Genomic DNA, 13,518 nt, shown 5'->3' with positions numbered 1-13,518 from the left:
TGTAATGTTTTGTTTTCTATCTTCTATAAACCAAATTACTAAAAACTGTATTTAACTGAAAACATATTTAGAAAACATTGTCTTTGTAGTCTTCCCAATTTCCTTTGAATTTGTTTTATATTCAAAACTTAGCTGATCAATCAAATGCAAAAATAAGACTCCCTCCACCCTACCCCACTCCAAAGGAGAATTACTGAATAAAAAGAAAATGGAATGATGTGAATGATATGACAAAGGGATCTCCTTAAATTAACTATAGGATTATTTTAGCTGAAAGTAACATCAGGGGACCTCTTATAAGAATTAGTGATGGCTTAAGGAAATTTGGACTCTGCCTTTCAATATCCTGGTTCTGATAGGAGAGCTTTTTTTTTTTTTTTTTGGTGAGGCAATTGGGGTTAAGTAACTTGCCCAGGGTCACACAGCTAGTAAGTGTCAAGTATCTGAGGCCGACTTTTTTTTCTTATCTTGTCAGGGCCCAGGCCTCCACACCACTTCCCCACTGTCTTCTCAGCATGGCCCTTAAGCTCCTACCATTTTCACTTTATCAGAACCTTGGATCTCACCCTTGGATCCCCTTGGCTCTGACAGGTGAACTTCCACCTTATCTTTCTGGGGCCCAAGACTCAATGCTACCAATTTTAGTTTTCCTCACCATGCTTCCCAGTGAATAACCTTCTCACCCCCACTTCCACACCCCTTTGTGTTGTCTTCCCCCAGTAGAATGTAAGCTCATTGAGAATAGGAATCATCTTATTTGCTTTTATCTGTATCCCCAGTGTTTAAGCACATAATACTTAATCTATTCTCTTTTTATCTCTCTCCTTTTCCTTTCTCCCTCTAATTATGCTTCTCTTTTTCCTTCCGTCCTCTGGGAATCCCAAGGCAGCAGTGCTAAGGAAGCCGTGGGTGGAAATAACAGAAATTATTTCTATTACTAGGGCTCTCTAGTATAAAGCTTTTAAAACTGTGATTAGTGACCCCATATGGGATGCCATAACTGAATATATGTGTGTGAGTGTGTGTGTGTGTGTGGTGGGGGTTGAGAAAAATTTGGCAACAGTAAAAGGTTATGTATATCTTTTATATACCTATATACCTGGGTCAAGTAAAAATCTCTCAGGCAAAAAGGGATCAAGAGTGGGAAAAGTTTAAGAAGTCCTACTCTAATATATAACTCTTGCCTTGACAGAGGCTGGATTATTTTAGAGGCTAATGTAAAGAATTAATTGTTATTTGAGGTTTTTATGACCCCATCTTTTGGCTAGAATTAAAAAAAACAAAACCTTGGCACACACACTGGCCTTTGGGGCTCCACAAATGGCACGGTGCTCCACCCACTGGAGCCATGGTGCTGGCACCTCACGTCATCACTAAAAGATGGGGTCATAAAAACCTCAAATAACAATTAATTCTTTACACTACTAAAATATTTTATTGGTGTTTTGGGAAAGTAATTTTCATTTTTGTGAAGAGGTTTGAGTTCATGATGGAACAGCAGCATCTGAGGTCCAATTTTATCTGTACCAAATTCTGCCCCTGAATCATCCAATGGTTTGCTATCATAGGAATTTGCCACAATCAATGGATTGAGGCAGTCTAAACTTGCCTACTAAAGTATAAAAGTAAGCAAAAAATCAGGTCAAATGGGTTTAAACACCAAATCCATTGTGATCTTTAAAGATACTAAGTCTCAGAATCTTTCTACAATCTTTTCTCTTGGAATGTAAACAGAATGCCAAGGGTTTCATAGGGTTTGAGAGGCTTTGTTAATTACTTAGATGAAAGCTCTTTAAAGTACAGCACTATCCATAAAAAGCAATATGTGTGCCAAAGTTTAAAGGGAAATTAAGTAACAAGACTTAAATAACACAGAGACCTTCAATCAAATATTTGTTGAACACTCTGTCACTCTGTGGTATGTAAAAAAAAATAGTTAAGGACATGGCTTGTTTCCCGTTAAGACTTATATGAATTGAAGACAAAGCTTAACATACATGAAAAGACCAGTAAGCAATACAGGTGTATGTAATTAAGCACTACATTATGCAGTACTTCTCTTATATTGGAAAACCTGTTTATACTCTATGCTTCCAATTCCTTTCTTCTCTTTTTCTAAAGCCTCTGCAACCAGGCTTCCTGCAACACCTTTCAACTGGAACAACTCTCTCCAAAGTTATTAATGATCTCAATCATCAAATCTAATAGCTTCTTTTTGATCCTCCTTCTTAGTTTAAAATTCATCTGACGTTGTTGACCAAACTCTTCCTGGATATTCTCTCCTTACTGCTCAATGCTGGTTTCCTCCTGCCAGTCTTACCTTTTCTTTTTAAGTCTCCTTTGCTGGTTTTGCATCCACAACACATCTACTGACCCCTAAGGCCTGACCTGTCCTGGGTTCTCTTCTCCTACTTAGTGATCTTATCAACTCCTATGGGCTTGGCTACAGTCTCTATGTAGATGTTTCCCATCTATATATTCAACCTTAGTCTCTCTCCTGAGTTCCAGTCATGCATCACCAATCAACTATTGTATATTTTTAACTGGATGCCCATGGACAGCTCAAACACGACAAGTCAAAAATGGAATTCAGTATCTTTTCTCCCAACCTTCCACTCTTTCAAATTTCCCTTTCACTTGCTACCTTCCCATTCACTCAGAATCACAAACTCAGGCATCTTCAACTCCTCCACCCTATCTATCCAGTATGTTGCATATAATGAAATTTCTACATCTCTTTTCTTCTCTCACATTGCCATCACCCTAGTTTAAGGTCTTGTCTGGATGACTGCAATAGCTTTTTTAATCATGATCTCTGCCTCAAGTCTTTCTCCTTTCCAATACACTCCCCACTGAGCTGCCAAAGTGATTTTCCTAAAATGTTATATAGACAACCATGCTATACCTCTAGCTTGAATAAATTCTAGTCATTCCCTATTACTATTATTCAAATATAAAATCCTTTGTTTGGCATATCAAGCTCTTTACCCCGACCCTTTCCTATCTTTCCATTTTTTTTGTACTTTTTTGTACTCTCCCCTCCAAGAACTCTGATTCATCTACACTGACCTACAACTGTGCTCACACAAAGCACTCAATCTCCTACTTCCCTTTAACTGGCTGTCTCCGATGTCTGGAATGCTCTCTCTCCTCAGAGTCTTCACCTTTTATGATGCTTGGTTTCTTCCAGGAATTGGTTCCAGTGCCACCTTCCTGATTCCCCTAGCTGGTAAAGCCTTCCCCTCGAAGGTTGTTTTTCATACATTCTGTACCTATTTTGGGTATGCCAATTCAACTCCTTACACTGGAGTGTAAGGCAGGGAATACTTTTTCCCTTTCTTTGCATTCTTAGTGCTTAGCACGGTGTCTGGCACATAGAAAACACTTCATTATACAGTTTTTGATTAGCTATAGTACAGAAAATAAGAACTTTAGATTTTTTTTAAAGGGCTAGAGCAATCAAATAAGTCTTTATTATGAGCGTAGGCTGAACCTTTCAGAATACGTATGATTTAGGTAAGTGGAGGAGAAGTAGGAAAGCTTCCAGGAATGAGTAAAGGCCCAGTGACAGGTATTAGACTGAGGCATGACTAAAGCTATGAAGAGACTGCACTGATCAGAGCAGAAGGTGCATGTTGGGGAATAGAGGGAAACACGGGGTTAAAGAGGTGGCGTCAGGAACAAATATGTCTGCATTGTGTCTTGTTGGAACAATTCACCCAGAAACAAAAGTAATAAAAGGTTACAAATGCAATGCTAGCACCTACAACATAAAAAAATCAAATAAGATACAATCTATCAAATTAAATACAGTTAAGTACAATGAGAAAAGTACAATAAGGGATGAGAAGAATCCTGGGCCTGTTACTAAGTAGCTGTCTAATGTTAGCTAAATCGTTTAATTTGGGGGTGGGATGGGGGCTTCAGTTTATTCATCTGCAAAATAACGCGATGAGAGTGTTGGTCTAGATAAATACTAAGCTCTCTATTTCTTTTTTTTGGGGGGAGGCAATGGCGGTTAAGTGACTTGCCCAAGGTCACACAGCTAGTAAGTATCTAGCATCTGAGGCCGGATTTGAACTCAGGTACTCCTGAATCCAGGACCGGTATTTTATCTACTGCGCCACCTAGCTGCCCCCAGCTCTCTATTTCTAAAATTTTCTGACTCAATGAAAAAATTTCTCAACTTACCTTGCCAAGTTGCTGTAGGAATTTAAGGTGTCTCTCTTCAAACTGTGTGGGATCTCTGTCTTCAAAAGCAACAGAAAATCCTAGGGCACCCATTCTTATATTTGGCAACATGTCATTTTCTGTTAAAAGTTCATAGTCTGAGGAAATAAAGAATTAGGGTAGAATTTCACCACCAAGACTGCTGGCATTTTCTCAATTAACAAATAATAGTAAAATAATCATGACCTGGAAGATAAGATTAAGCTGGAAATAGTAAACAAGATTGTGGAAGCTGCAAAATTAGCTGCAGAAGTTTAACAAAAATGGGTATTTTCAATTTTCCACACAAGGAATGGTAAAATCTCTCAGTCAAACAAATTCTGGAGGTAAATGCTTTTCTGGCACGGGGCACTTTGGCATTCATTAAGAAAGGTTTTATATTAAATTTGTTCATGAGCAGTGAGCACAAACTGGTATAGAAAATATCTGTTGCTAAATCATATGCACTGAGCATAGTGTTGCTCAAAGTAACAACTTAGTAAATGCTTTTTCATTTATTTATTCATCAATCATATAACAACTTAGTTCAGCATTCTAAAGGGGAAAGGAAAAACAAAGAAGCCTCATATACTGAGTAAAGGGTACAATGACAAAATGTAGTCATTAGTTAGGAAAGAATGGAAATACAAGATAAATGTGTAGCACAGATCAAAGAGATCAGAAACCTTTAAAACCCTTTGCATGACTACCTAGAAAAGAAGATAATATAGGGAAAATTTTTTTTTAAACTTTTTAATAGAAAGACTAATCTAGGTAAATATGGAAGCCCACAAAAAGTGGCAGGTAAATAACAAATTAGAAACTGGGCTGGCCAAAAAGAAAAAAGTACCTTTTTTAGAGACCTCAAAGTCAATAAGAAGTACATTAAAATATCATTATCAGTAATAATTTAAAGAAATAATGAGATCACTGAGCCATTAATATACCTGGAGTGAATAAGCTGTTAAGGTCTCGTATGATGGCCCGGAAAGAAGGTCTGAAGTCTGGCTCATAATCCATACAATTATTTATAAGATTTGCTAACTCCGTCCACTTTGGTGCAGGGAGCTGGTGTCTATCTTCATAGAACTGCAGTTTCTGTAATTAATGAACCAAACACCAGAGATCCATCATTGTGTGATGCCATAAAACTCTTATTAACAAGAAAAGATGAAATGGTCATTAAGAAATTAAGCTAATCATTAAAGAAAAAATGCAAAGGGTCATAGGTCAAACAATTCTAATCTATGACTTATATAAACTTACTCTTTGAGAATCTAATGCACTCAGAGGTTTGTCTCCTCCACTGCAAATTTCCCACAAAGTAGTACCAAAACTCCACTTATCTGCTGCCAAACTTAGGTTCTTAGGATTGTCAATGCATTCAGGTGGAACCCATGGTATCCTCTCCTGAAGAACTGTTAAATCATAAGAAAATATGATGATAAGGTTAAGTGAACTTTTCACTTAAAATTTGTTCTGACATGCAAGTTATTTAAAAAATATTCAGAATCACCAAATTTTTTAGAGCTAGAAGGGACTAGAATTTTTTACAGTACACCATGTCATCTTCATTATATTTCCTAGAACTAGAGGGGGAAGGAAGGGGCAAGAATAAACATTTTATATAGAGCCTACTATGTGCCAGACACTATGTTAAAGCAGTTTTACAAATATCTCATTTGATACTCAGAAGCACCCTTTCAAGGTAGGTGCTATTATTATCCCCATTTTTCAGTTGAGGAAATTGAGGCAACATAGTTGTTAAGTGACTTGCTCAGGGTCATAGTGTCTGAGGCTGGATTTGAACTCAGGTCTTCCTGACTTTAGGCACAGCATTCTATCAACTGCATTAAAAAAAGAAACAAAAAGCCAAACATACACACCCCAAAATGAACATTTTCTAAATAAATTAGACTTAAATATTTTTATACATTTCTTTGCTTTTGTCACATTATCTGTTAATTAAGCCATAGCTGTTCCAGTGGCTCAAGATCAGTGTCAATTCTGTCTTTTTTACAAGTTTACAGTACCTACATTAAAGAGACAAGCTGCATGTATAAGACAATGTTAGCCCTAGAGCCCTGGAATACCACAGAAGTATTCCTAATACAGTTTGATGTTTTCTCCAGTCATAATACTTCCTAAGCTAAGGTTTTGGGGCCTGTAGTTCCATCCGAAATTGCGCTAAGGTAAGAGGTGGGGTATAGGACTTCATATCCTCCCACATATGCCCTAGTAGAATATAAACTCCCTGAAGAACGTTTCATTTTTATCTTTGCATCCCCAACACCAAGTATAGTATCTGGAACATAGTAGATAGTAGATGCTTAAAAACATTTATTGAATGGAACTGAGTTTGCTGACTTCTGGTTAGAACATTCAAAATTCTTAACTGCAGGAATAACATAGCATTTTATATATAGTGCAAAAAATACTTTTTATTTATGAAATGGATAAGATGGTATCTCAGCTTTTGGCTGAAATGTAAAGTAGTCTGTTTCAGCCTTATAGTTAATGGCTTAAAGTAAGAATAAAATAGTTCCTCTGATACAGACCAGATAATTACATATCACAGCCTTTTCTCTTCATCTGTGAGGGTCAGGTCCAACAAGGCATTTACTGTCCTGTTCTCTTGCCCAATTTAAGTACTACTCATAGTCACAAAGACCACCAATGGGTTTAGTCTATAAAAGTTCCAAAATGGTGATTAATTAAGATAATCCAAACATTCAATTTAAAAAATATTCAATCAAAAATACTCTGGGGAATTATTTGGGTCAGAAGGATAAAAAAATAATACTTGTTTGATACTTTTACATTTCAATTAGTTGTATTTATACAGAAATTGCTCTTTCTTTCAATAGGCAAAAGAGATGAAAAAGTGAAAAAAAAAACCCTAGAATCAATGAAAAGACAACTCAAGACTAGCTTTCCGATAGAAAAGGTGATGGGATGAATCCTGCATATTTTCTTTTTTCTTTTTTGTGGGACAGTTGAGGGTTAAGTGACTTGCCGAGGGTCACACAGTTAGTGAGTGTCAAGTGTCTGATTTGAACTCAGGACCTCCTGAATCCAGGGCAGGTGTTTTATCCACTGCACCACCTAGCTGCCCCAATCTTGCATATTTTCTTAAATTTGTAATGAAAACGAGAAAAAAATCTGAAACATCCATGTCTAACTATAAGAATATCCAGGAATCACTAATTAAATTAAAATGAATATTACTCTGTTGCTTATTATTGTAAAAATTTTAAATATATGTCCTAAGAAGACCTGCATGCAATTTTAACTTAATTCATATTTTACTACAAACTTGTTATAAATATAACCTAGATTTTACTACCAATAAAGATCACAATAATATAATAAGTGCTTAAAAAAAATACAGGCTATTTTTAAGCTCCCTCAAAATGAAACCTATAGAAAGCTAAATTAGAACAATGGAAAACTTACTGTCTTTTGGCAAAACTGTAATACTAATGCCAGGATCACTGAGCTTGATGAAAGGAGGATTTCCTGTCTTTCTGTCCTCTTCTCTGATTAGTAAAATGTTCTTAGTACACACATTACCATGGGTGAGGCTTTTTTCTTCCTATTAAAGGAGCACATGCATACATTAGTATTAATTTGCCAATATTCTGACTATGATATATGAAATACTATTAGATTTAACTGAGCAACATGAGATATGATAAATATTTATTCATAAAGTTAAGGGATTATACTATATTTTATATGTATCTATTCCCGACATTGTTACATGCAAATTAAATTTTAATAATTATTTATTAATCCATAAATCTGAATTAGCTGTTGCTAATGAAAATAATGGGTAAAATGATACTTTGTCTTTTAAAGATTTGAGAAAGTGATTTTCAGTAGAAACAACACATTTTTAGCCTGGTGGCTCCTTTTTTCCCCTTCTCTGCAAATGGTGAAATTAATTTGTCCTTCTACTTGCACTTGAATATCACAGGCTGGTGATTTTATGAGAAATCACAGGATGTTTATTCTGTGTACTCTTCTTCCATTTTCATCTTTGCTATTGAGAGAGCAATGTACTGCCTTGAAGAGTTGAACTAAAAAGTTGAATTTTCTAGTCTTTTTTGATGCAAACACAGATTTTGATTCTCAATTCATTTTTCCATCTTTCTTTCCTATCATAGACTCTAGTGTGTTTGTTTTCTCCACTGAGTTCTCATGAAGTTAATAAATAGGATGGAGTCATACTATACATATTGCCACCTTTACTGTGTTAAGTGGCGATTATCACAAGATCATTTGTCCTATCAATCCAACTGATTAGTTTGGGGCCAAAAGTATTTCCCTTTAACACCATCCTCAGAGCAGGGGAAAAATGAGGGTATTCCCCTTCTCAATCATCCTTTTCATTTTGGCTGACACATTTGAAAAATATTATGGCTTGTCTGAATGAGAATCTTGCCCATTCAACTGCCTAGACTAGTAGCACTTTGCAATTGGGTCAGTGTTCTCTACTGGAACTTGCTTACTTTCTAATAAGAAAGCTTTTTTTCCTTCTACCTGACCCTGTCATCAGCAATTGTTATAGTAATGAAATGTGTTTAGTTAATTTATGCTTAAAGCCTCTAAAATGAAACAAATTCACAAGATCGATATGGGACCTTGGGAAAATCCCTTCCTCTTTTAAGCCCCAGTCTTCATCTCCAAATGAAAAGTTTAAACAAGATAATGTCAAAAGTGCTTCTTTATTCTAAAGTTTTATGAAAAATGAATAAGAAAATGGTGGCAAAATTCTATTGCTGTTAAATATTTGCATTTCTGGAAAAGATATACTTTGAATTTACTTATCAGTGACAGATGGTCTCTTTGATGAGTACTTTAACAATGACTTTTTTCAGTCTATGCAACTGCATGAATACCCTCATAAATGGGCTTAGTATGAATACTTCTACCATCACTCAGGGTCTCTTTTGGATTTTGTGCCACATATTTACAATTTTCTCATCTCTTCTTTCTAGGCAAAGACACATCTACCATGCTGTAAAACAAACGGAGATTCTACTTGTTTACTTACAAGAAAATGCATGGCCCATGCCAACTGTTTTGCCACCTCAAGCTTCCATAATATGTTTATAGAATTTTTGTTCTTTTTCAGATATGTGTCCAATGATCCAAATTTCACAAATTCTTGAACTAGAATATCTAAAAAACAAAAGTACACATGCATTTTTGAAAAAAATACCATTCAGACATTTACAGATCATACCATACATGGGCATTATACATAAAATTAAGACAAAATTAACACAAGAAAAAAAAAAGATTAAACATGACCAGTTTTTAAAATGTTTTATTTTACTACAGCTGTACAATAAAGTCCAAAGTATAATATATACAATATGCTTATTTTATTACATAAAAATTCCTAATGTTATTTACTATTTGGGGGGTGGGGTGGGGCAATGAGGGTTAAGTGACTTGCCCAGGGTCACACACACACAGGTAGTAAGTGTCAAGTGTCTGAGGCCAGATTTGAACTCAGGTCCTCCTGAATCCAGGGCTGGTGCTTTATCCACTGCACCACTTAGCTGTCCCATAAATACATATTTTTTTTTTTTACATATAAGGTATTTTCTTTTTTCCGTTACATGTAAAGATAGTTCTCAACTTTTGTTTATACAAGCTTTACAATTTCAGATTTTTCTCCCTCCCCGCCCTCCCCCCTCCCCTAGACAGCAGGTAATCTGATATAGGTTATATCTATATACATACATACATATATATACACACACACACACATATTTACACATAATAACATTAATCCTATTTCTGCATTAATCCTGTTATAAGAGAAAAAATCAGAGCAGTAATGCAAAACCTCAAAATAGAAAAAAAAAATACAATAGCACCCAAAACAAAAGAAATAGTATGGTTCAATCAGCATCTATACTCCACAGTTCTTTTTTTTTTTTTTCTTGGATTTGGAGATCCTCTTCTATCATGAGTTCCCTGGAACTCTTCTGTACCATTGCATTGGTGAGAAGAATATAGTCCATCACAGTAGGTCAACACTCAATGTTGATGATACTGTGTACAATGTTCTTCTGGTTCTGCTCATCTTACTCATCATCAGCTCATGTAAGACCCTCCAGGTTTCTCTGAATTCCTCCTGCTCATCATTTCTTACAGCACAATAGTATTCCATTGTATTCATATACCACAACTTGTCCAGCCATTCCCCAATTGATGGGCACCCCCTCAACTTCCAATTCCTTGCTACCACGTAAAGAGCAACTATAAATGTTTTTGTACATGTGGGTCCCTTTCCCCCTTCCATGATCTCTTTGGGAAAAAGACCCAAAAGTGGTATTTCTGGTTCAAAGGGTATGCACAGCTTTATCGCCCTTTGGGCATAATTCCAAATTGCTCTCTAGAATGGTTGGATCAGTTCACAGCTCCACCAACAATGCATTAGTGTTCCAATTTTCCCACAGCTTCTCCAACATTTATTATCTTCTTTTTTTGTCATTTTAGCCAATCTGATAGGTGTCAGGTGGTACCTCAGAGTTGTTTTAATTTGCATCTCTCTAATCATTAGAGATTTAGAGCATTTTTTCATATGGGAATAGATAGCTTTGGATTCTTCATCAGAAAACTGCCTGTTCATATCCTTTGACCATTTCTCAATTGGGGAATGACTTGGATTCTTATAAATTTGATTTAGTTCCCTATATATTTTAGAGATTAGGCCTTTATCAGAAGTACCTATCGGATCTTTGGAAAGGAAAACAGTTTTTGACCAAACAAGAGATAGAGTATATTATAAAATGCAAAATGGATGATTTTGATTATATTAAATTAAAAAATTTCTTTACAAACAGAAGCAATACATCCAAAATTAGAAGGGAGGCAGAAAGCTGGGAAACAATTTTTGAGGCCAGTACTTCTGATAAAGGCCTAATCTCTAAAATATATAGGGAACTAAATCAAATTTATAAGAATCCAAGTCATTCCCCAATTGAGAAATGGTCATGTATAGAAATGCTGATGATTTATGTGGATTTATTTTATATCCTGCTACTTTGCTCAAGTTGTTAATTGTTTCAAGTAATTTTTGAGTTGATTCTCTAGGATTCTTTAAGTATACCATCATATCATCTGCAAAGAGTGAGAGTTTTGTTTCCTCCTTGCCTATTCTAATTCCTTTAATTCCTTTCTCTTCTCTGATTGCTAAAGCTAACATTTCTAGGACAATATTAAATAATAGGGGTGATAATGGACATCCCTGTTTCACCCCTGATCTTATTGGGAAGGCCTCTAATTTATCTCCATTGCATATAATACTTGCTGATGGCTTTAGGTAGATACTGTTTATTATTCTAAGGAAAGCTCCACCTATTCCTAAACTCTCTAGTGTTTTTATTAGGAATGGGTGTTGTACTTTGTCAAAAGCTTTCTCTGCATCTATTGAGATAATCATATGATTTTGGTTGGTTTTCTTATTGATGTGGTTGATTATGTTAATAGTTTTTCTAATGTTGAACCAGCCCTGCATTCCTGGTATAAATCCCACCTGGTCATAGTGTATTATCCTGGTGATCACTTGCTGTAATCTCCTTGCTAATATCTTTTTTAAGATTTTAGCATCAATATTCATTAGGGAAATTGGTCTATAATTTTCTTTCTCTGTTTTTGCTTTGCCTGGTTTTGGTATCACCACCATATTTGTGTCATAAAATGAATTTGGTAGAAGAACTCCTTCTTCACCTATTTTTCCAAATAATTTGTATAATATTGGAATTAATTGTTCTTTAAATGTTTGGTAAAATTCACCCGTAAACCCATCTGGCCCTGGGGATTTTTTCTTAGGGAGTTCATTAATGGCTTGTTCAATTTCTTTTTCTAATATGGGTTTACTTAGGGATTTTATTTCTTCTTCCGTTAACCTGGGCAGTTTGTATTTTTGTAAATATTCATCCATTTCATTTAGATTGTCAAATTTATTGGCATACAGTTGGGCAAAATAATTCCTAATTATTGACTTAATTTCCACTTCATTGGTGGTAACATCACCCTTTTCATTTTTGATACTGGTAATTTGGTTTTCTTCTTTCTTTTTTTTAATCAAATTAACCAATATTTTATCTATTTTACTGGTTTTTTCATAAAACCAGCTCTTAGTTTTATTGATTAATTCTATAGTTTTTTTGCTTTCAATCTTATTAATTCTCCTTTAATTTTCAGGATCTCTAATTTAGTGCCTAATTGGGGATTTCTAATTTGTTCTTTTTCTAGCTTTTTAAGTTGCATGCCCAATTCATTAATCTCCTCTTTCTCTTTTTTATTCATGTAAGCATTTAAAGCTATAAATTGTCCCCTAAGTACTGCTTTGGCTGCATCCCATAGATTTTGGTATGTTGTCTCATTATTGTCATTCTCTTGGGTAAAGTTATTGATTGTTTCTATGATTTCTTGTTTGGCCCATTCATTCTTTTTTTTTTTTTTTTTTTTTTTTTTTCAGGGCAATGGGGGTTAAGTGACTTGCCCAGGGTCACACAGCTAGTGTTAAGTGTCTGAGGCCGGATTTGAACTCAGGTACTCCTGAATCCAAGGCCAGTGCTTTATCCACTGCGCCACCTAGCTGCCCCCCATTCATTCTTTAGAATGAAGTTATTTAGTTTCCAATTGATTTTCATTCTACTTTTCCCTGGCTCTTTCTTACATGTAATTTTTATTGCATCATGATCTGAAAAGGATGCATTTACTATTTATGCCTTTCTACATTTGACTATGATGTTTTTGTGCCCTAACACATGGTCAATTTTTGAAAATGTGCCATGTACTGCTGAGAAAAAGGTATATTCTTTTCTATCCCCATTCAATTTTCTCCAGACATCTATCATGTCTAACTTTTCTAGTAATCTATTCACCTCTTTCACTTCTTTCTTATTGATTTTTTGGCTAGATTTATCTAATTCTGAGAGGGGGAGATTCAGATCCCCCACTAGTATAGTATTACTGTCTAATTCCTCTTGTAACTCATTTAACTTCTCCTCTAAGAACTTGGATGCTATACCACTTGGTGCATACATATTTAATATTGATATTACTTCATTATCTATAGTACCTTTAAGTAAGATGTAATTTCCTTCCTTATCTCTTTTAATGAGATCTATTTTTGCCTGCACTTTGTCTGAGAAAAGGATTGCTACCCCTGCCTTTTTTACTTTAGCTGAGGCATAATATATTCTGCTCCAGCCTTTTACCTTTACTCTGTGTGTATCTCTCTGCTTCAAATGTGTTTCTTGTAAACAGCATATTGTA

At 35.3% G+C, this 13,518-nt stretch overlaps 1 protein-coding gene across 2 annotated transcripts in view; it reads right to left on the bottom strand.

Annotated features, from left to right (window-relative positions):
* The window catches only part of JAK2 (Janus kinase 2), a 151,807-nt gene that overhangs the window by 17,707 nt on the left and 120,582 nt on the right, over positions 1–13,518 (bottom strand). For both annotated transcript variants that reach the window (XM_043989280.1, XM_043989289.1), the window contains 5 exons: positions 9,269–9,396; positions 7,666–7,804; positions 5,476–5,627; positions 5,157–5,307; positions 4,192–4,328 (listed from right to left, as the gene is read on the bottom strand). In XM_043989280.1, coding sequence (XP_043845215.1) covers positions 4,192–4,328; positions 5,157–5,307; positions 5,476–5,627; positions 7,666–7,804; positions 9,269–9,396 — 707 coding nt within the window. The remainder of the gene's footprint in view (positions 1–4,191; positions 4,329–5,156; positions 5,308–5,475; positions 5,628–7,665; positions 7,805–9,268; positions 9,397–13,518) is intronic.

Source organism: Dromiciops gliroides, chromosome 1, assembly GCF_019393635.1.
Source record: "Dromiciops gliroides isolate mDroGli1 chromosome 1, mDroGli1.pri, whole genome shotgun sequence".
NCBI classification, from domain to species: Eukaryota; Metazoa; Chordata; class Mammalia; order Microbiotheria; family Microbiotheriidae; genus Dromiciops; species Dromiciops gliroides.
The sequence above is the reverse complement of the archived record's forward strand: the minus strand, read 5'-3'. Positions and strand labels throughout refer to the sequence as shown.